We start from the raw sequence: 23,808 nt of genomic DNA, 5'->3' as shown, positions 1-23,808 counted from the left end.
TATATTTTGGTGGAAAAATGATATTTAATAACCATATCTAAGGTTGACGTCATTTCATATCTAATTTAAATGACAAAAACTTCGTCGAATGCCACTTTTGACCCGAGAGAAGCGTCTAGTGGGTGCTGGGAGTCCCTTCTACGTATTCTGGGAGAGATTTGAGAACTTTCATTTTTGGCCCAAAATGGCCAATTTCATAAGGCTATACCCTTATGATTTTGTCCAATTTTGGCCAAAATCGCGCCTTTTTTAATTCTTCCCAAAATTGTACATGTGGTGTGTGGCGCCCTTTGGATTCCTTTCCAGGTGACAAGAGTTGTATAAACACATATATTTTGGTGGAAAAATGATATTTAATAACCATGTCTAAGTTGACGTCATTTCATATCTAATTTAAATGACAAAAACTTCGTCGAATGCCACTTTTGACCCGAGAGAAGCGTCTAGTGGGTGCTGGGAGTCCCTTCTACGTATTCTGGGAGAGATTTGAGAACTTTCATTTTTGGTCCAAAATGGCCAATTTCATAAAGCTATACCCTTATGATTTTGTCCAATTTTGGCCAAAATCGCGCCTTTTTTAATTCTTCCCAAAATTGTACATGTGGTGTGTGGCGCCGTTTGGATTCCTTTCCAGGTGACAAGAGTTGTATAAACACATATATTTTGGTGGAAAAATGATATTTAATAACCATATCTAAGTTGACGTCATTTCATATCTAATTTAAATGACAAAAACTTCGTCGAATGCCACTTTTGACCCGAGAGAAGCGTCTAGTGGGTGCTGGGAGTCCCTTCTACGTATTCTGGGAGAGATTTGAGAACTTTCATTTTTGGCCCAAAATGGCCAATTTCATAAGGCTATACCCTTATGATTTTGTCCAATTTTGGCCAAAATCGCGACTTTTTTAATTCTTCCCAAAATTGTACATGTGGATTATTTCGCCCTTTAAATTCCTTTCCAGGTGACAAGAGTTGTATAAACACTTATATTTTGGTGGAAAAATGATATTTAATAACCATATCTAAGGTTGACGTCATTTCATATCTAATTTAAATGACAAAAACTTCGTCGAATGCCACTTTTGACCCGAGAGAAGCGTCTAGTGGGTGCTGGGAGTCCCTTCTACGTATTCTGGGAGAGATTTGAGAACTTTCATTTTTGGCCCAAAATGGCCAATTTCATAAGGCTATACCCTTATGATTTTGTCCAATTTTGGCCAAAATCGCGACTATTTTAATTCTTCCCAAAATTGTACATGTGGTGTGTGGCGCTCTTTGGATTCCTTTCCAGGTGACAAGAGTTGTATAAACACTTATATTTTGGTGGAAAAATGATATTTAATAACCATATCTTGACGTCATTTCATATCTAATTTAAATGACAAAAACTTCGTCGAATGCCACTTTTGACCCGAGAGAAGCGTCTAGTGGGTGCTGGGAGTCCCTTCTACGTATTCTGGGAGAGATTTGAGAACTTTCATTTTTGGCCCAAAATGGCCAATTTCATAAAGCTATACCCTTATGATTTTGTCCAATTTTGGCCAAAATCGCGACTATTTTAATTCTTCCCAAAATTGTACATGTGGTGTGTGGCGCTCTTTGGATTCCTTTCCAGGTGACAAGAGTTGTATAAACACTTATATTTTGGTGGAAAAATGATATTTAATAACCATATCTTGACGTCATTTCATATCTAATTTAAATGACAAAAACTTCGTCGAATGCCACTTTTGACCCGAGAGAAGCGTCTAGTGGGTGCTGGGAGTCCCTTCTACGTATTCTGGGAGAGATTTGAGAACTTTCATTTTTGGCCCAAAATGGCCAATTTCATAAGATTGATGATTTTGTCCAATTTTGGCCAAAATCGCGCCTTTTTTAATTCTTCCCAAAATTGTACATGTGGTGTGTGGCGCCCTTTGGATTCCTTTCCAGGTGACAAGAGTTGTATAAACACTTATATTTTGGTGGAAAAATGATATTTAATAACCATATCTAAGTTGACGTCATTTCATATCTAATTTAAATGACAAAAACTTCGTCGAATGCCACTTTTGACCCGAGAGAAACGTCTAGTGGAACCTTACGATTTTGGCCAAAATCGCGACTTTTTTAATTCTTCCCTTAATTGTACATGTGGTGTGTGGCGCCCTTTGGATTCCTGTCCAGGTGACAAGAGTTGTATAAACACTTATATTTTGGTGGAAAAATGAAATTCAATAACCACATCTTGACGTTATATCATATCGCATTTAGATTATTAAAACTTCTTCAAATGATTCTTTTGTCTCGAGAGATGCGTCTAATGGGTGCTGGGGTCCGTTCTACGTATCCTGAGAAAAATGTGAGAACTTTCATTTTTGGCCCAAATATGACGATTTTTGTAAGGATGATTTTGTCCGATTTTGGCAAAAATCGCTACTTTTATAATCTTCCCAAAATTGTACCTGTGGTGTGTGGCGCCCATTTGATTTGGGAATCCAAAACGACGATCAAAATTTGAAAATCGAACATTTGTATTTTTCGGCCAATTTTTTGGTAAGGCCATACCCTTATGTTTTTTATTTCAAATTTCGGTCAAAATCGTGACTTTTTATTAATTTCTATCCAAACTTATGCGTGGGATCGATTCTGGTTCACTTTTAAGCCTGTAGGTGTTTGTAATCCTTTAAACATATGGAGCTAAAATTGGGTCAACTTAAAAACTAGTCAAGCATGGACCACCACAACCATTGAAACAGCTATTGAACAGCTATTGAAACAGCTATTGAAACTATTGAAACCATTGAAACAGCTCTTGAAACTAAAGGTATGATAAAACTTTCTAATCCTTTTTTTTTTCTCATATAACATGTTTGTACAATTTATTACAGAGAACAGTCATTTGCTGTATAGTCGCACAGTGTGTGTGTGGATGGGGGGGGGGGGCGTCATTTGAAATTCTGGGTCGTCGGGACTGTCAAAACTATGTCACGATTTGAGTCGCGTAGTGATCAGGTCGGTCAGTTTGCGGCAGGCTTCAAATATCTAACTCTGTTGTCAACTTACTGTATAAGATACTTTGAAGATAAAGATCATGGCCACAGTACATGTTTAAATGTGAGAGAATTGTCAAAGCGAATTGCATAGCTCTTACGTTGTTGTGAAATTTTGTGCAAGAACCACTACATCAGAAGAAAGTGAAGGGTGTATAAAGGTTTGGCTTTTAAAATTCATTGTGTTTCTCTTTTGTGTGCACCTCCAAAAAATACCAATCTGGAGTTTAGATACAACAGCAAATGTGATGTTTAGAAAAAGTGTATATACGTTTTTAGTTATCTCTGCAACCTTCAATATTTGTCCATTCTCTATTGAGAGAACTATGGACCTTAAACTAAACTTGCAGAATGCCGGAACTGGGCTCTCATGGATGGGGATTTCAGGAAAGCAGCTCGGTAAACTAGGGCCGGGAGATAGCTTACAGATAGAGTTATCGATGCTGTCTTCGATACCGGGACTTCAGGTGAGGAGAGCTACAAGTACTGTTTGATGGAGGAAAAAAATCCTGTAATATCGAGGATTTATATAGCGCAGACATATCCACTGATAACGGTGCTCAAGGCGCATCACAGTATTACCCTGGTCAATGATAACCTGTTGACCATAGAGACTATCCCTCCACATGGCAGCAGCAAGTAAACAGCGCCCAACTGACAGTTTATCTCACAGGTCACCATATATAGTTTATAGATTCACAACGTTAGAATAATTACATACTCTACAGGTGGAATTATCATTCAACAACCTTAGTAATATATTGGGAAAACTTGTTCTCGCTAGAAGCGGTGGGTTGAAATATTCCACAGTAAAATATCAAAACACCTGTTCTCACTAGAAGGCAGTGGAACCTAAAATGTAAGCTTGTTCTTTTGCTGCCTGGCCTCGTAGAATTGCGTCTTTGAGCAGTCCCTGATTTCGTATCTCTAGTGAACTTCAAAACATCTTCAAGACATGACCAGACAAATGAAAATGTTGCAAGACTACGTTAAAAACTGTTACTTTGTTACTTCCCAATCATTTGTGGCCGTGCATCTATGTTGAGGTTAAGTGACCACAAGTGAGATCAAGTGACGACAAGTGAGATACAGTAAAGTCAAGACAAAGAAAATCAAGTGAGATAAAGTGATGAAAAGTGAGATAAAGTGTCGACAAGTGCAGCCGAGTGACGAAAAGTGAGATAAAGTGACGACAAGTGAGGTGAAGTAATGACAAGAAAGATCAAGTGACGACAAGTGAGGTGAAGTGACAACAAGTAGGATCGCGTGAAGACAAGTGAGGTAGAGTGACGACAACTAAAATCAAGTCAAATAAAATCAGAGACGATAAGTGAGATCGAGTGACAACAAGTGAAGTTAAATGACAACAAGTAAGATAAAGTGAAATAATGTGAGATAAAGTGACGACAGGTGAGATAAAGTGTCGACAAGTAGGAGGATCAAGTGCGACAAGTGGGATCAAGTGAGATCAAGTGACAACAAGTGAGGTTAAGTGACAACAAGTAAGATCAAGTGAGATCAAGTGACGACAAGTGAGGTGAAGTGACGACAAGTGAGGTGAAGTAACGACAAATGAGATAAAGTGACTACAAGTGAGGTTAAGTGAGGACATGTGAGGTGAAGTGACGAAAAGTGAGATCAAGTGAAGACAAGTGAGGTAGAGTGACAACAAGTAAAATTAAATAAATAAAATCAGAGACGATAAGTGAGATTAAGTGACGACAAGTGAGATAAAGTGACGACAAGTGAGATAAAGTGTCGAAAAGTGGGATCAAGGTATGACAAGTGATATAAAGTGAAGACAAGTAAATCAAGTGAGATAAAGTAATGACAAGTGAGATAAAGTGTCAACAAGTAAAACCAAGTCACGAAAAAGTGAGATCAAGTGATGACAAGTGACGAAAAAGTGAGATCAAGTGAGGTGAAGTGACGACAAGTGAGATCAAGTGACGACAAGTAATATCAAGTGAGATAAAGTGACGACAAGTGAGGTCAGGTGAAGACAAGTGAAATCATGTGACGAAAAGTGAGATAAAAGTGTCGACAAGTGAGGACAAGTAAAATCAAGTAGAGTGACGACGAGTGCGATCAAGTGACGACGAGTGCGATCAAGTGACGACGAGTGCGATCAAGTGACGACGAGTGCGATCAAGTGACGACGAGTGCGATCAAGTGACGACGAGTGCGATCAAGTGACGACGAGTGCGATCAAGTGACGACGAGTGCGATCAAGTGACGACGAGTGCGATCAAGTGACGACGAGTGCGATCAAGTGACGACGAGTGCGATCAAGTGACGACGAGTGACGACAAGTTCGATCAAGTGACGACGAGTGACGACGAGTGCGATCAAGTGACGACGAGTGACGACAAGTTCGATCAAGTGACGACGAGTGACGACAAGTGCGATCAAGTGACGACAAGTGCGATCAAGTGACGACAAGTGCGATCAAGTGACGACAAGTGCGATCAAGTGACGACAAGTGAGATCAAGGTACGACAAGTGAGATCAAGGTACGACCAGTGAGATCAAGGTACGACCAGTGAGATCAAGGTACGACCAGTGAGATCAAGGTACGGCAAGTGAGACCAAGTGTCGACAAGTGAAATAAAGTGTCAAGTGAAATAAAGTGAGATAAAGTGACGACAAGTGAGATAAAGGGTTGACAAGTAAAATCAAGTAGATCAAGTGACCACGTGAGATAAAGTGACGACGTGAGATCAAGTGACGACGTGAGATCAAGTGACAACAAGTGAGATAAATTGACAACAAGTGAGATAAAGTGACAACAAGTGAGATAAAATGATGACAAGTGAGATAGTGTCAATAAGTTAAATAAAGTGAGATCAAGTGAGGACAAGTGAGATCAAGTGAGGACAAGTGGGATCAAGTGAGGACAAGTGAGGACAAGTGAGATCAAGTGACGACAAGTGAGATCAAGCGACGACCAGTGAGATCAAGGTACGACAAGTGAGATAAAATGTCAACAAGTGAAATAAAGTGAGAAAAGTGACGACAAGTGAGATAAAGTGTAGACAAGTAAAATCAAGTGAGATCAAGTGACGACAACTTGAGATAGTGTCAATAAGTTAAATTAAGTGAGATAAAGTGACGACAAGTGAGATCAAGCGAGGACAAGTGGGATCAAGTAACGACAAGTGAGATCAAGCGACGACAAGTGAGATCAAGCGACGATAAGTAAAATCAAGTGACGACAAGTGAGATCAAGCGACGACCAGTGAGATCAAGGTACGACAAGTGAGATAAAATGTCAACAAGTGAAATAAAGTGAGATAAAGTGACGACAAGTGAGATAAAGGGTTGACAGGTAAAATCAAGTAAGATCAAGTGACAACGTGAGATAAAGTGACGATGTGAGATCAAGTGACAACAAGTGAGATAAATGGACAAGTGAGATAAAGTGTCGACAAGTGGGATTAAGGTATGACAAGTGAGATAAAGTGACTACAAGTGAGATAAAGTGTTGCAAAGTAAATTCAAGTGAGATCAAGTGACAACAAGTGAGATAGTGTCAACAAGTTAAATAAAGTGAGATAAAGTGACGACAAGTGAGATAAAGAGTCGACAAGTAAAATCAAGTAAGATCAAGTGACAACGTGAGATAAAGTGACCACGTGAGATAAAGTGACAACAAGTGAGATAAAGTGACGACAAGTGAGATAAAGTGATGACAAGTAAAATCAAGTGAAGACAAGTGTGATAAAGTGATGGCAAGTAAAATCAAGTGAGAAAAAGTGATGACAAGTGACAACAACTATAATCAAGTGAGATAAAGTGGCAAGTAAAACCAAGTGAGATAAAGTGATGACAAGTATAATCAAGTGAGACAAAGTGACGACAGGTGGATAAAGTGACGACAAGTAAAATCAAGTGAGATAAAGAGAAGATAAGTGAGATAAAGTGATGACAAGTAAAATCAAGTGACGATAGGTGACAACAAGTGACATCAAGTTTTGACAATTAAGTGACATCAAGATAAAGTGGTCGCACTTAGTGTTGTGAAATAGTTTTATCATCGCAACATCTTTGTCACCCTAAGTGTGTTTATGTCATGAATTAAATATTTATTTATATTTCTAGTTATTTGTTTTTTGCAAAGTGATTGTTTATATGTATGTGTGTGTGTGCAGTAGTCAATTCTTCGTGCCCAGGATTCATCGGGATGAAATTTCTGTTGCAAAGCATCACTTATATAAAGCAAGTGCAGCTATTCAGTCAGTCTGTGTTCAAAGAGTTTTAAAGATATTTTCACCACGCACGTTGACACAGTGAGCAGAACTTTGAAATAGGTCCACAGACTACTAGGAGGTCCTTGACAAATACAAGTTGGGGGTCAGGGGAAGAGTTACGCAATTCTTATTGAAAAAAATGGGAACGAATTCATCAGTACTTTACTGCCTGACACTTGCTATCAAGACTGTCATTCAGATCAAATATGAGAACACCATCTCAGGTAAAGAAGCCGATATTTAATTCTTTGTGATATATTTTTGGCAAACATGGTCACCACTCACCAGCCTGTAAATGAAGTACTTCATCGGACTTCCTGTATTATTCAAGATGGATGGCTGTTACCATGGGCTCTGTAATGTGCTTGACTATGAAAATTCTGCAAACAAAAAAGTGAATGACTTTGCTTGGGTTTATTATAGCAGTGGAGGGCAATCAACCTATGTGTGTCGATGTGACGCCCTTGCTGGTAAACACGATATCTTGAGATAGGTATGCACAGCACAACATATCTCATATTTGGCATGTGGCTTCATCATATTAGTTCAAGAACCCTATTGTTTATGTTGGTCAAAGGTCATGTGGGGTCAAAACATAAAAATCTCAAGTCCTTTATCTCCAGAAACAAAACATCAAGGAATCTCAGATATGCATGGTAGGCTAGTGTAAAACTACATTTTTACACTATTCTTGAGATCGAAGGTCATTTAAGGTCAAATCTTGAAAACCTTATAAACAAGATATTTCAAGAAACGTATTTGGCATGTGGCTACCGTGAATGGAGTGCTCTGACCCGAGGTCAAAGGTCGCTAAGGGTCAACTTAGGGTTAGCTGAAGCTTGAAGTTTGAAAACCGTGCATCCTTTGTAATGTCTAGAGCCTGAGCATCCACTTCGAAAAACTTTTCAACCGAAAATCCTGTGTAAGTAATATATCATAAGACAATGGACTAGTTTCTTCACTTTTATTTCTGCATAAACACATTGAAGCCCATCAATAGGAATACTCACAACCATGTGGGTTCTTTTTGTCATGTCAATAAATTACACCAAGGAACATCAATATTGAAGGATTTGAATGAAAAGCTAGTCTCAATGAGATTTCCCCCAAACCACCAAAAAATATTACCACAAAAGACCATGTTCTCCAAATGATTCTTGACACTTTTGGTACTTACAGAATTGACCTTCAATTGACCTGTGGAAGAGATTCAAAGATTCTGTTGGGATGAAAAGCTGGGCAATCTCTAAAATTGATTTACCTACCTGTTCTCCTCCTCAATGTGTAAATCTGTTTAACAGATCCCTATCCAAATCTTTGATATTTAAACACACTTTCATCTGTTGAAAACAATGTGTGCAAACAATAATATTCTGTTTACAATTTTTGGTCACATAGTATTTGTTTTTATGAATAAAATTTAAGGGAATCTTATTGAGTTGAAAGATATTTTCTTGCCCCACCCCCCCCCCTCCCACCTTCCCCCATCTCCATTCTTTCAGAAGATATATACAAAGGACGATGAAAGGAATCCTACTGGAAGCTAGTATCAAACCACTTAACAAATAACTGCAACAAGAGTTGTTCATACGAAAGAATGTTTTGGACGAGTAATGCCCAGTGATAGAACTGGTAGCAGGACGGGATAATTTAACAATTCTGTCCATCAATCCTTTGCTGATATGTAAACTTTTGCAAAATTGGTCAAATTCATCATTTTGGAAAGTAGTTGCCAGAAAGTTCACATTCCAATTACCTGTCAGTACACAAAGATCATTACTCCACTATCCATGACCATACCCTACCCCCACTCCCCCACCCCTGGTCACCTTATTCGTCAAATTCTAGGCTCCCAGAGGCAAGTGGTGTAAACTAAAATTGCACTGGTGTGTTCTATATAGTAACAACAAAAGCCAAGATTGAGAAAGTTTTGATGAATTCACTTCATTTATATGTAATAAAACTTGTAGACATCAATCTCACGATGGGAAAGGGTGACATTCCAATACTCCAGTAAATGGTTATATTCATAACCTTTTGTTATGACTTTTTGCTCACTTTCAATAATCAGTACTTGTTGTATCAATAACCTCATCTAACACAATGGCTGCAGAAAAAATACTTTTAAGTTTGCTGCCAAAAAAGTGACAAATATAAAACAAAACTGTAAGCAAACTGTTTATCCACTGAATAGCCTGTAAAAGGGAATGTTTAAAAGTAAGTTGGCCTGACGTTTTGATCTTAGCAGCATTTTCTTCAGCCTCCGAAGAAGATCCTGCTAAGATCAAAAAGTCGGGCCCACTTACTTTTACATAAAAAAGTGACATATATCAGAAGTTCCCCCATTGATTACAAAAGCCACAAAACTGCAAACTGAGTATAAAGACTGCAGGCATCATTTAGTTAACTTAATAAATCAATTTGTGCACTATTTGTTAACCCTCATCATTTCATGGTAAATTATTATTAAGTCTAAATATCCATTTCTTGATACCCTCACCCCACCCCCTACTCCTTCCTCGTCCCACCCCCACCTCTACTCAAGCCAAGTACTTCTTACTGCTCTCTTGCACTCGAGGTGTACATTTACGTTCATACCTGTACCCAAACAATGAATTGTTTTTAACTCAAAATTACAAAAAAAAAACATTACATTCTGTCTTGAGCAGTTTCAAAGTTCCCAAATAATCAGATTACAATGAATTTACACAAGTAGTTAGAATACTATAAAACTCAAATTGAAATACATTAGCTATTATCTGCTGTAAAAGTCTAATGAAAAACTGAAAACAAAAGGAGTTGATTAAATGAAAGCAAAGTTTCTGATAATCTGTTTTACAGAGTGTGCGAAGGTGTGCAAAGATTTTGACAGACAGAAATCGAGGAAAGGAAATGGGAACAGGGGGACATTGATGATGTAAGGTGGGTAAAATATGATGTATTTTCAACAATGAGCCCCTTTTCTCCCATTGTTGTAACCATCTCTTAAATGTGTGTGTTCGGGGGTGGTGGGGGGGGGAGATGTGATGAAATGCAGAGGACCTTACCTTAGTTAAGGATGGAGTTAGGCATGAGTTAGTTAAGAATGGAGGGTTGGACAACGAGATGAGGATAAATAAGTTAAAATTCATCAACAGTCTGTACATGTTTGTGTGAATTGAGCACAGGTAGTCAATATTGTAAGGCCCTTCCCTTCATTAAGCTTGTCTGGTCTTTGCAAACTGAGGTGATTGTTTTCTAGATCTCCTACAGACCCACGAATTCAACACATCTGAACGACTAACAGAAGACGAAGCCAACAGAAGTAGCTGGTTACATTTAAAACACAAATATGACACTGGAGAACGTGATACACACTGTATAGTGTCGTTTTTTCCTCTTGTTTTTTTTTTTTGTGGAAGGTCACAACAGATGGTGTTTACAATCTCAGAAAGGATTATTTCCTCTGTAGCAACGACATCTCTTGGCCATTAGCAATTTCCTTGCAGGTGTACAATTTTAACAACAGTTACACGATGTATCTAACAAAAATGCTCAAATCTCTGTTTTTAACTTAATATCATGTCATGATTACCAGAATCACATACTTTGTATCACTTGTTATCTCTAGTATTGAGTGCCTTGTTTTGCACACAACAATAGCCATACATCAACAATCTTTTGTCAGCCATCTTATTAAAAAAGAAAATGGGCAGACATGCCAACAGCATTCACATTGTTTCTTGTTTGAACAAAAGTGCATTTTCATATACGCAGGTATTGTTGCTACATAGTTACCCCTTATATTCAAGTCAAATCAACCATCTATTGAGAAAGGCAACCTGCACCCCTTTATCCTTCACAATCAGTTACAGTACCTACCCAACCATTGATTTACATACTAGATACATCAATAAATAAATCAATCAATACAACGTAATCAAAGAAACGCTACAATTTACCACTGAAGTTTGAAACAACTACAAGAGCTGTTACTTTTTTTAATTGAATTCTACTTAATTGGTTTGAATAAATGTCAAAAAAAGAGAAGAGAAAATTGAATAAAAGAATTGTTGAAAGGTAAAATAGTAACAAAGGTGGAATTGAAGATGAAAGGAGGAAGGGGAAACATGTTGAATATTTCCAAAGATTTTTTTCTTTCTCCCTAATATTTCGAGAAAGATAAAACATTTCCTTGCAAATAATGAAAAACTTTGATGACTGATTGTGTGATATAGAAATATTAAACCCTTCAAGAATATCATCTTGTTTAACACCTAGTCTATGAGTCACAAGTACCCACACACTCCCAAAAGTACCCACACTCCCCCACACACTCCCACAAGTGCACAGACTCCCCACACACACCCCACTCCCCGCACTCACCCCCACACACTCCATAAGCACCCACACTCCCCAAGTACCACACATCTGCACAAGTACCCGCACTCTCCCACAGGTACCCACACTCCCCACACACTCCCACAGGTACCCACAACCCCCATACACTCCCACAGGTACCTGCAACCCCACACACTCCCACAGGTACCCACAACCCCCACAGGTACCCACAACCCCCACACACTCCCACAACCCCACACACTCCCACAGGTACCCACAACCCCACACACTCCCACAGGTACCCACAACCCCACACACTCCCACAGGTACCCACAACCCCACACACTCCCACAGGTACCCACAACCCCACACACTCCCACAGGTACCCACAACCCCACACACTCCCACAGGTACCCACAACCCCACACACTCCCACAGGTACCCACATCCCCCACACACTCCCACAGGCACCCACACTCCCCCACACACACACACTCCTACAGGCACCCACACTCCCCACACACACTCCCACAGGTGACCCAAACACACACACACTCCCAGAGGTACCAACACTCCCAAAGTACCCACATAACCATTTCAAATCAACTAAAAGGTCCTTGAAACTTCAAACATATTGAGAACTTTCTTTGGCACGAAACCTTCAAAGGTCTCCTGAAATTTTACAGATTTCACTTGCCAAGTTCATCTGCAGATCCGTTCCACTTCTTCAAGAGGGGGGGGGTTATGTTCATGAGTTGTTCCCGTCAGCAGGAGGTTCAGGTGGTGGCTGGTTGTTATTGTCACCGTCGTACGAGTTTGGGTTTTGTGTCATCTGTCGGACCTGCTCCACGAGTTCAGGATTCTCTGTTTGAATTTGAGAGGCAAGTTGTTGGCCCCTGGTACAAATAGAGAAGTAGAGTTCTTGGTAGAGAGAAATTTCGTTTTCCAGGTGATTTGTAAGGTAACTTCAAAATTAGTGTTTACACGGGTCCAAAAATCGGGAACCGGGTACCCGAGAGCCGTTACCCGTCGGGTATCCGGGTACCCGGGAAAAAATTGTTTACCCCCGTGTATCACGATTTTCAAGAAATTACATATTAAATGCTATAATAAATTAATTATATTCTCTCCTGACAATGTTTTTATGTTCAAAAACGTATGTGTAAGGTAAGGTATAAAACCTTCCTCAATAATATCTATTTGCTTTTTTTCTGTCATAAACTTGTTAATTACTTAATATAATTAACATTACTACTAATTAGTAGTAATGTTGTTAACATCGCATTGCCGCCGCTGCTTATGCTTCCTCTCCACGTCTATTGGATCAGACCATAAAATATCCCTTTACTTTAGCTCAGTTTTTAGTTGTTACTACTAGGCTACTATCTATTATGCAGGCCCAGGGTTCGCATTAGCCGCGAGATCACGCGATTTGCACAATTTGATCGCATTTGGAATACACGATTAGTAAAAAGCCACTTGCGATTATTATTTTTTAGTTATCCCATCTATAATCCATAAACATGTCGTAAAATTCCTTGTCAGCTTTTCCTTCTATGAAATAAACGAATGATTAAATAATAATTTCTTCCACATGGTAGCCTTACACCACACTAAGTCAATACATGAGAAATCTAGCAAAGCCTAACCATCTGTTTATTCGCTAAAATTGTGACGCAGTTATAAGATATCCATGGAACACATTTATTATTGCTGTTACGTTCGACCCAGGGTTGCCTAACACCACACTAAGGCAATGGGGTAATCTAGCATAGCCATTTGTTTATTAGCTGAAATTGTGACGCAGTTATAAGATATCCATGGAATACTTTCGTTATTGCTGTTATCTTCAGCCACATGGTAGCCTAACACCACACTAAGTCAATGGGAAATCTGCCTACCCATCGGTTGGATTTTTTTTTTTTTAAATCACACTTTGCGTAGGATTCGAGTAATAAATTAGGAACCGGGTAGTATCTCGTCGGGCGGGTACCTTCGTTATTGCTGTTATCTTCGACCACATATTTTAGCCTAACACCACACTAAGTCAATGGGAAATCTGCCTAACGGTAAACCGTAGATTTGCATTTTTTTTTTTTTTTAAATCACACTTTGCGTAGGATTCGGGTAATAAATTAGGAACCGGGTAGTATTGCGTCGGGCGGGTACCCGGGTACCCGGATAACCCGTGCAAACACTATTCAAAATCAACACTTTTAATGTTGACTATGGGTATGCTTCAACTTTCAAGGAGACCAGCTTGGAAGTGGTCCTCCTCTTATGACCTTGAATAGATGATCTTTCTTCTCATTAGAATATTGAAAATGATCTTGTTCCACATGGTCAATATCATCTACTATACTCCTTGACGTATATAAATCTATATTATATATATATATATATATATATATATATATATATATAGATATATATATATATAGATATATATATATATATACACTTACCGGTTTCGAACCTCTGGACATACAATCAGCGTCCATAGCCTAGTGCAGCATTGTTACGATATTTTGGCCAGGGACGCAAAATCTTCAAATTGCTTGAGTCCGGCAGACGCAAACTTTTTTTTGAGAAACAAACCCCACGTATACACACTCACAACTAGGTCAACGGAAAACATAACAAAACACATTTTGGAATGAACATATGTTCATTCAAAAATGTGTTTAATATCTTTCATTATTGCTTGTCAAAAAACCACAACTTTTTCTAACAAGAACCAAAAGTTCTCCTACTCCTACAGATTATTGAATTTGTTTGAAAATAAATATATCATAACAATCAACCGCAAGGTACAGGGTTAACAACACCCCATTACGGAGATTTTCATGATGAAAATAGACAAAGAAGCTTTTCCAAAATTCCTGTCATTTGATTGGTTAATAGTCCCCATCCATTGTCTGTGAAAATTCTGGCATCTGTTGTGCTCGATGAACACGGAGTATGTTGTTTAACAACAATTACTTGCAACGTGTGTAGAGATAGTGACGTTTGCGGTATAGGCTATCATGTGTGTGCACTCCAATATCATAACGTTAGGCCTTGTCACATACAGTACGTATACCTTTTGACAACGAAGATGCACTTGCATTGTTTCTGAGACTATCACGTAATATTTGAATCACTGTTTTCATCAAAAAATGTTAATGAGTGGAGACAATCTATGAATTTTGTGGGATGCTAACATCTCTGATCCTGAACAGGATATTTCAGCTCACAGTATGTGTCTTCTCTCTGCATGAAGAATTGCTAATGTAAAATGTGCATTCAGCCATCAGTATAGTTTCGATTGCAAAAAATTTTGCGGTCAAATTAAAAACAGCAAAGCTAAGGCACTTAGCATTTCTGCCCTATATGTTGTATATAACATTCACAAAGTAAAGGCAGTTGTTACGGGACGCAAACTTTTTCAGGGGCTTGCGCCCCTGGGACGCAAACTTTTTTTTCACTAATAACATTACTGCTAGTGGTTAGGGTGTCCGCATATAAAGCGGGAGGCCCGGGTTCGAATCGCAGTAGAGGCTGGAAGTTTTTTCACCATTCTGCATTTTCCAACTCACTACAATTTCAATTATATATATATATATATAAAGACTAACCAGCTTGTGCCTGCAAAACTTAATTAAGAGTGGTGGGAGGAGGGGAGGGGGCAAGTTTAGGTACCTTAGGGTACCCTCAAGATGGTGTGTTGCCCTCATGCTGTCACACTGACTTTGATGAAGAAGACCAATCTGGGGGGGAGGGGGGTTGTGTATCTGCATCCAATAAAAGCTGTAATAAGAATAATAAAACGAACTTACATTTGTAGTAAGTTGCCCATGGCTGCGGGACCCTCGGTACCGCCTTCATCCGGAGTACCTTGCATGGCTTGGCCCATCATACTCTGCATCCTGAAATTAAAAGAAAACGTTAACAAAATGTGAATTTCTGGCATTAATGTTTTCGATGCGATAAACCACAAAGTCGACAGGCTTGGCGACTTCTTGCCACCGTTTTTTGAGAACATTTAATGTAAGCTGCACACAAAAGGTATTCAAGTTACATAACTGTTGTTGACTTCAAGCTATAAGCCTGGTTCTTGCACTACAGTAGTCTGTGTGACCAGCCATGGCTTTACATTGGGATTTATGTTTTACAATATTTTCAGAGATTGACCTCCGTTGATCTCAAACAACCTTTGACCGCTACAAAAACACAAGTGTTTGTGCACTTACGGAGATGGTTCTATGTATAAAGCATGAAGTTTATAAACCATGATGCAGTTTTAAAACTAACATGTTAACAACCAAAAATGTAACACAGACACACACAAACACACACACACATACAAACATCAGCCCTGCATAAATTATACATATATACTTTGCAGTAGAAACCAATTCAAGGACCAGAAAGGAATCAAAACTTACATGGTCATAACGTAAATACGTATGCACACAATCAATTTCGGTTCTATTTGTCTTTAACGGATACCACCTGTAATAAGCAACTAAACTAAACAAAACTGAACTGAACTGAAATAAACAAACAAGCACCCGGGGGTGGGGGGTGGGAGGATGGTTTAATCTGTTCCCTGCACCACCAACCTTCTGACAGATTTGCTCTCAAGGCATTTCTCTGCCCAAAGTAACTTTGGAAACGTCATTCAAAAGTGCTATTCGGTACAGTTCTCTTCTCAATCAACTCAATACCACTCAAACACTCATAACATAATCTACTGAATGATTTAACAAACACAAGTGCTTGCAAATCCCCATATTTTAAATACTCCAAACGATCCTTTGAAGTCAATTTGAAACTCTTCCTAGAGGGCTACTTACATCTGTTGCATATTAGGATTCTGAAGCATCGATGAAGCCTGGAAGAGAAACGACAATCACAAATTTAAAAAAATTACAAGTCACAAAGTCACAGGGAAAAGTTTCAAAAAGAATATTTCAGTTCCTAAACACTGTCTAAAGTCTATGCATTCCGATCAGCACTCTATTTAGGAAGGAATCTTGTCTTTCAGCAAAAATGGTTTGATCAGCTGAGAATTATAATAACTTCCCTCAAAAACTAAGAAGTTTTCGTCAGCGTTGCCTAGAATAAAAAAGAGCCCTCGGTCGAGATACTTCTTGTCGTGAGATTGTTGTAGACGTAGGCCGAATGATGATATTTTCTCGGCAATGTTACAGACCTAGTATTCTTTCTCCGTATACTATACAAGCGTGACGCTATCTAACGTGGAGTATTTCTTTCGCAGCCATTAGAGGGCAGACACATCCAGCTGATTTGCAGTACACATAACTATGATGGAATAACAGACTTCAACAACATTACACCAGCATTGTTGCACAAAATGTGGGTTTCTTTTACTGAGACAACTCTCAGACACGATGTCCGTACCTATCAAATAAGTCAAATGATGGAATGGAATAATTTGGAAGTACAAGGACATTGACCTAAAGAGGTCAGCGAGGGGTGGGGGGAGGGGGTGACACAGTGTCAAACCAGTTTTTGTAACCTAGGTTTGTACAGGAGATAGGTAAGGGAAGGATGAAGGAAATTTCTACCAAATTCAAACTTTTATAAAAATTGAGAGGAATGAAAGCAAAACAAGAATCTTACCATATTCATCAAGGCTGGATTGGACATCAGTGAACTCAGATCAAGACCACCAAGACTTGGACCTAAACTACCGAGATCTATTCCTGGACCTGGATTTGCACCATCAACCTGTCAAAATACGTTAAGAAGCCTAGTCAAAAAATATCTGACATGTGGCTTCAAATCCCCTCCCCCCCCCACCCCAAAAGAAACCCTATTTACACATGTATGAGACTTCTACATACAAAGACAAGTGCACATGCTTACTCTAAAATCGAAATAGTCGATGTCATTTTACTAATTGCTAACACCCACACATCCACCCAGGACCATCCCTATGGTACCTAACCGGCACAAACGACCCGCCTGAAATATTGGCCAGATATGGTGATAGCTGCAGGAATTAAGCCCAAGTGCCTCAACAAAGAGCCTCAGAGCAAGCCACCACCCCCCCTCCCCTCCACCTCCCAGAAGACATATTCCATACATAGCTAGACTGCCAAAACTGGTAATTGCCTCCACAGTTTTTCCAAAATATCCATCAAGACATTTGAGAGACATTGACAAACAAAGAGAAAAGACTTGCTTCTTCTTCACAGCGAGCAGAAATGGAAAACCATATCCAGGTGGAGTTATACCCAACAGACAACCCCGCAGTCACCACCTGGTGCGGCTGCAGTAATTAGCCCTTCTTTAGTCAACAGTGACTCCCAGACACACTTCCCCAGACCCACCAGAACCCACTTCTCACATAGCCAGGCATCGAAAGCAATAAAATTATAGCAAGAGATAGCAGAGGAGGAGAGTGAACTACTCACGTTTAGACTGGTCTCTTGTAACTTCTGTTCCGCTATTCTCAGATTTGTCTGGTAGCTGTCATTACTAGGGTCCAATACACATGCCTTTTGATAAGCTTCCTTGGCCTTTGTTAGTTCTTTCAAACCTGTATATGCTAAACTGTAGGGACAAGTGGGACAAAATATGTGTCTTAAAGCTATATATGGACAAGTCAATTACAAAATATGTGTGTTTAAGGTAAGGGGTGAGATATTGTATGTATGCTAAACTGTAGGGAAAAAATATGTGTCTTTAAGCTGGACACGTAAATAATATGCGTGTTTAAGGTAAGGGGTGAGATATTGTATGTATGATAAACTGAAGGAACAAAATATGTGTCTTTAAGCTATATATGGACAAGTAAATATAAAATATGTGTGTTTGAGATATGGGTGAGATATTGGATGTATGATAAACTGAAAGGGAAAAAATATGTCTTGAAGGTGTAGGGTCAATATATAGCAAATAAGTGTGTTTGAGGTATGGGGTGAGATATTGTATACATGCTCAACTGTAGAGACAAAGTATGTGTTTTGAAGCTGCAGGGACAATAAATAGCAAATATGTGTGTTTAAGGTATGGGTAAGAAGTTTGTAATTATGCTAAACTGTGGGGACTAGACAGAAAAATATCTTTTTTTATACTGTATGGACCATACCAAAAATATGTGTGTTTAGGGCAGGAGTAAAAAACGTATGTGCGCACAATTGTAGGAACATCAAAAAATATGTGTGTAAATAGCTGTAAGGACAAGAGATGATGTTTATATGTTAAACTGTAGGGACGAGAGAAAATATGTGTTTTAAATGGTAGGCGCAGTAAATGGAAGCATGTGTGTTTAAGGTAGATATCGTATTTGTGCTGGACTCTATGGACAAGAGAAAAATTATGTGTGTTAGGCTGAAGGGACAATAGAGAAAAACTGGAAAAATCCTGTTATCCACTGAAAATTGTTCACACCCTACTTATTGTGTCGTACCCGATAGTTTGTAGGAAGTATGTTCCTACCACTTCAACAGGAGTTAATAGAGCACAAACCCATCTTCCCACTCTTACCCCCACCAAAAAAAAAAAAAAATTCTTCAAATAAATGAAATCTAACTCACCCTAGCCTGCCATATGCTTTACTATAATCTTGATCTAAAGTGAGAGCTTTCTGACAATCGTCTACGGCGTTTTGATACTTCTGTAGTTTATTGTAAGCTGCTGCCCTGTTACTGTAGTAAACAGCATTTACGTTGTCCAGAGCTATGGCTCTAGAGTAGGCCTCAGAGGCTTCCTCAAATCTACTTTGCTTCATGAACTCGTTCCCTGGTGAAAAGTCAATAGTTCTTATATTTAAACAAATAATTAAGAAAAAGTATTAGAGTAGGCTTCTTGTGTCAAAGATGGGAAGAAAAAATGAAAGAAGAATATGTAGAATATATAATGTATGTGACCTTAACAAGAGCACCTTGAAAGTTCCTCTAGATTTTACCAATCTCTGATGGTAAAGCAATTGTCAAAACAAGTGTGTGCCTTTTAGGATGACACCGTTAATGTCCTCCCCCTGCGCCCATCCTTCCCACTCACCTCATCCTTCCCCATCACAACATCCTTCCCCTGCACCCCATCCTTTCCCTCACCCTCATCCTTGACCCCTCACCCCCATCCTTTCCCTCACCCTCATCCTTGACCCCTCACCCCCATCCTTTCCCTCACCCTCATCCTTGACCCCTCACCCCCATCCTTCCCATCACCCTATCCTTTCCCACACCCCATCTTTCCCCTCCTTTATACCCCCTAGTATATAGGTATGTATATATTCACCCTCATTTTTGATTTCCTCTGCTTTCTTCTTGTCTTCTTCTGTCACCATGGCAACCGGTTCTGCAGCTGATGAGGTTACTTCTGCAGATGCCTCTTCTGGTGCAGTACCCAGAGTAACACCGATTGTTGTACCTGAACTTACCTAAGAAAATGATACAATGAAATTTGTTACAAGTAAACTCAGGTTAAGAGGGGTGGGGGGGTTGGAAGTGGCAGAAATGTGGTAAAGGGGGTAACATTAGTCACAAATTATCAGCTCAAACACAGTGAAGTTGGTAAATGGTAAAGCCTTGCTTATTCTCTAAGAACAAAGTTAAAGTACTTAGATGTGCCAATAGTTTGGAGAAATGAAGACTAATCTCTCAGATTTCAAAATATGATTCTAAATACTAGGAATGTAATATGGTAATTCAGAATTCCTGATTAATGTGTATCAGGAATTCATGTGTACACACGGAAAAGAGGTACTGTGGATGACTTTTGTGGAGCTGTAGAAAGACAACAGAAATCAATATAGTCCTTCATAGTAAGTATGTTAAGCTTCTTGGGTTGAATAACGAATGCATCATATTTCTTATGAAATTTCAATAAATACTCAACGAGGACACAATAACACAGACAGAGGAATTCAAATCCTACCAACTACTGTACACACGACCCAACCAAGTCAATTTAGTTTTTAGAGACAAAGGTTAAACTAATGATAGAATTATGTTGATTTGAAATTACGGAATGGAATTATCAAAAAAGGGGGGTCAAAGAGATGTTCCACCAGGTGGCACCAAGAAGGCTACACAGATGAACTTACTTGAGACAAACCACTTCCTTCACAAAATATGTCCATAAGAGGTCTCCCCGTGGAGAGGTGGGTATTGTCTAAGGAAACTCCATATGCAGTCTCTAAACACTGCTTTGCCACTGGAAAAATGAAAAAGTTGAAATATAGAATGTTCACTACATTACTTATATCATGCACACTTGAAAAGCAAACCATGTATCCCTTCTTTTTTATCATGTACTAAACCACTTGAACTTTTGTTTGAGTAACGACCGATTAAATACCATCAGGAGCTCATCAAGTAAAGTGGCTATGTCAAAAAGACCATTCTCTCCGATCCTCTTTTGCAGCATAAAACTCTCTTAACATGTTCACAATGGTTTATAAATTTGTCAAGGGTCTAACTAGGTTGTCATTGTTGGATGTGATTCAAGGGCCCTCTGTTGCTTAAGACTGAAATTTAAATGCTTGTCTTTTAGTTGACTTTATTATTAGAAATTCTATAACCAACTTAAGGCCTGCACTGATAATCAATTTAACATCCACTCACTGAACGATTTCTTTAAACTCATCACTCGTATATAAGACAATTGTAAATATTTAAATTTCACTAGTCTACTTTCAAACAGATTAGACCACTAAGATCTTTCTGACATCAACTATTGTCGCCAATTACAATTTTTACCCAAACTCACATTCTTGTAGATATCAGTATAAACAACTAGGTAACTTCATTGACAGTTGGGGCATAACCATTCTTCTGTTTTGGGGGGGGGGGACTTTTTATTAATCCAGCCTTTTCTTCTTTGAAGGTAAAAAGCCTACACTGGTACTTGGGTAGGCCGAGTAAACCAAAATGAGACAAACAAGATGGCGTGACTTGTTCAAAGATATTATGTACATATTTAGAAGTCAGATGACTGTACACTAACTGTGTGCCAGTGGTGGCGGTATACAAGATTAAAAACGTGAATACTTAAAGACTTCACTACACACACCATCAATCATGCTTTTCTTGGAAAACACATCAAGCACACATTAATTACAAATGATTAAAATTTTCCTATATATTTCATAAATGTGGTTTAAAAGAAGTATATTCTGAAGTACTGATCCAAACATGATTGACGAGTCAAATTAAGACATTCTCTAATTTTCATTTTCTCAACTATGATGCATGCATAAACATTAACAAGCAAATACTAAACCATTCCATTTTATTCTCAAAAATCTGCCACTCAAGACAATTTTTCTTGAACATTTAATTCATGTATAATCAAAATAACAAAATAAAAGCCCAGAACAAAACAGTTTATTCGAGAACACAGAGATATTGCTTGATTACTTAGTTGAACAGTTAAATGGGAGGGACAGAACTATAAACCTGCTACAGAAGCTGTGCTAATTGCAATGGCTTTATCACGTACATAAAATCTCCAAGATACTCCAAACATACAAATCTCTCGTCGTTAATAATTTCTCATGAGCTGCTATGTTTAATACTTAAATATCTAAACACTCACCTTCTAGACTTTCCGCAGCATCTTGTGATACAGCATCTGTTACAATCTCATTCTCTAAGAACTCCAATATTGCATACACCAGTCTGGCTGAATTTGACATTGTGTGCTTCTGGGGTAGCTACTATCTGTATAATAAAGGAATTGAATCACAAGGGTTAGGCAGTTTCTTGGTATTGAATTATATCCCATAAAGTTAAACAAAAATGTAAACAGGCTAATCATTTCATTTGCTCTCATGAGATCTTGGTTGAAATTTCAAAACCATTATCAACATGTTGTGTTGGTTAGTAGTTTTATCTCCCCATCTAAAGGATGTGTTTATTTCTTCGAAGTTGGCTGAAATGTGTACAGAAAAATATGATCAATGATTAATATCAGAAGGATCCTGTGGACATAGTGTTTCTGGCCTGGGCCTGGGATACTTCATTGTCTTGAAATGACAAAAGATGGCAGATATTATAGGATTTTGCTATTAACTAACCTAAATGCAAATGGATTTTGCCATTTCCCAGTACTAGAAAAAAACAAGGCACTTATAATTTTCTGCTAGGCCTTAGTCGGTTTACAATCTTCCCACAAAGAATAGGCATGATTTTGGTGCATAAAATTGGGCCTGTGTTATCAGAAAATACTATTGGGCTACTGCCAAAGCCTGTGCAGTACACGTCTAGCATTACAGTATGTAACTGATGTGCATGCTAATTCAGGAAAATGCCTGTAACAACTCGATGTTAGCAAACTGTATACTTATGAAGCACTACTATTTTATTTTGCAAGAGGTTAAAATTGCGAAATTCTAGGCCTCTTTTGTGTATATTTCCTCCCGATTCACATTCACTGCGATTTAGAACGAAACTGCTATCACAATTCGCAAAACTACTCCAAGATGGAACCCATTCAACTACTTTAGCCTAGGCCTAGGCCCTAGGCCAAGTTAGGCCTAGGCCTAGCACGCACTCATACGACAGTTATATATCAAAACATGTGTACTCACTATAGCCTATACTTCTTACTAAAGCCTAAGCCATCGACCTAATGTTAGATTTTTTGAAGTAAACGGAAAGCGAACCCCTAATCACAGGAATTCCTTCAAGAAAATATACAAGACTAACATCACTAACCCAGAAAAGCTTATTGATGCTAAGGGTACTGCTTTGTCTCACCGAGACGATGATTTTGATTCCCCGTCAAGCTTACTGTACCGTTAACCATTGAGCGAAACCAAGAAGATTGGTGTCACAGTGCAAGCAGATCGTATCTAGAGAAGAAGAGATGCTTATTCGACAGTAAAGCACGAAGTTGCTGGACTGTTAATAGGACGCCACTATCCCTGACTTCACTAGTTGTACGTACAGTAAGTTTACAATGGAGAAAAGGGCGGAGTGATCTTCAATAGATTTTAGTAAAATCCAACCAAAACGATTCATAATTCATTCTACCGGCGACAGGTAACCTGAATCCAGGTTCCACAATGGAAAAAAAGGAACTTGTTTATTTAAATATTAAAAAGAACTACCAAAAATCCGTATATGAACAGAATTGCTTAGATCAACAATCGAGGTTCTCTAGTTATCCCATTACCCTTGTACAATGGGAAATACTAGACTCAATGCAACATTGTGTTTTGCTGCGGAAAATTGGCAGGGATGTTA

The 23,808-nt window shown here is 38.7% G+C and overlaps 1 protein-coding gene and 1 long non-coding RNA gene across 3 annotated transcripts; both read right to left on the bottom strand.

The window, feature by feature from the left end:
- Positions 1-8,232: 8,232 nt before the first annotated feature.
- Positions 8,233-11,864, bottom strand: LOC139973254 (uncharacterized). Its single transcript, XR_011795174.1, has 2 exons — positions 9,608-11,864; positions 8,233-9,509 (listed from the first exon to the last, which is right to left on the bottom strand). It is a non-coding gene; the product is annotated as an uncharacterized lncRNA (long non-coding RNA).
- A 329-nt stretch (positions 11,865-12,193) lies between these two features.
- LOC139973234 (small glutamine-rich tetratricopeptide repeat-containing protein beta-like) lies at positions 12,194-23,432 on the bottom strand. Of its 2 annotated transcripts, none has more exons than XM_071979773.1 (10): positions 23,278-23,432; positions 22,157-22,281; positions 20,664-20,773; positions 19,856-19,997; positions 19,153-19,357; positions 18,028-18,166; positions 17,231-17,338; positions 16,441-16,478; positions 15,421-15,510; positions 12,194-12,498 (listed from the first exon to the last, which is right to left on the bottom strand). In XM_071979773.1, the coding sequence occupies exons 2-10, from the start codon at positions 22,254-22,256 to the stop codon at positions 12,351-12,353; spliced, it is 1,080 nt and encodes a 359-aa protein (XP_071835874.1). In that variant the 5' UTR covers positions 22,257-22,281; positions 23,278-23,432; the 3' UTR covers positions 12,194-12,350. The 2 variants fall into 2 exon arrangements, with proteins under 2 accessions (XP_071835874.1, XP_071835883.1); XM_071979782.1 differs by having other exon boundaries at positions 22,157-22,277; positions 23,278-23,428.
- Between the last annotated feature and the right edge of the window lie 376 nt (positions 23,433-23,808).

This window comes from Apostichopus japonicus, chromosome 2 (genome assembly GCF_037975245.1).
Source record: "Apostichopus japonicus isolate 1M-3 chromosome 2, ASM3797524v1, whole genome shotgun sequence".
In the NCBI taxonomy this organism is placed as follows: domain Eukaryota; kingdom Metazoa; phylum Echinodermata; class Holothuroidea; order Aspidochirotida; family Stichopodidae; genus Apostichopus; species Apostichopus japonicus.
Note: the sequence above shows the minus strand (reverse complement) of the source record. Positions and strands in the feature narration are given on the sequence as shown.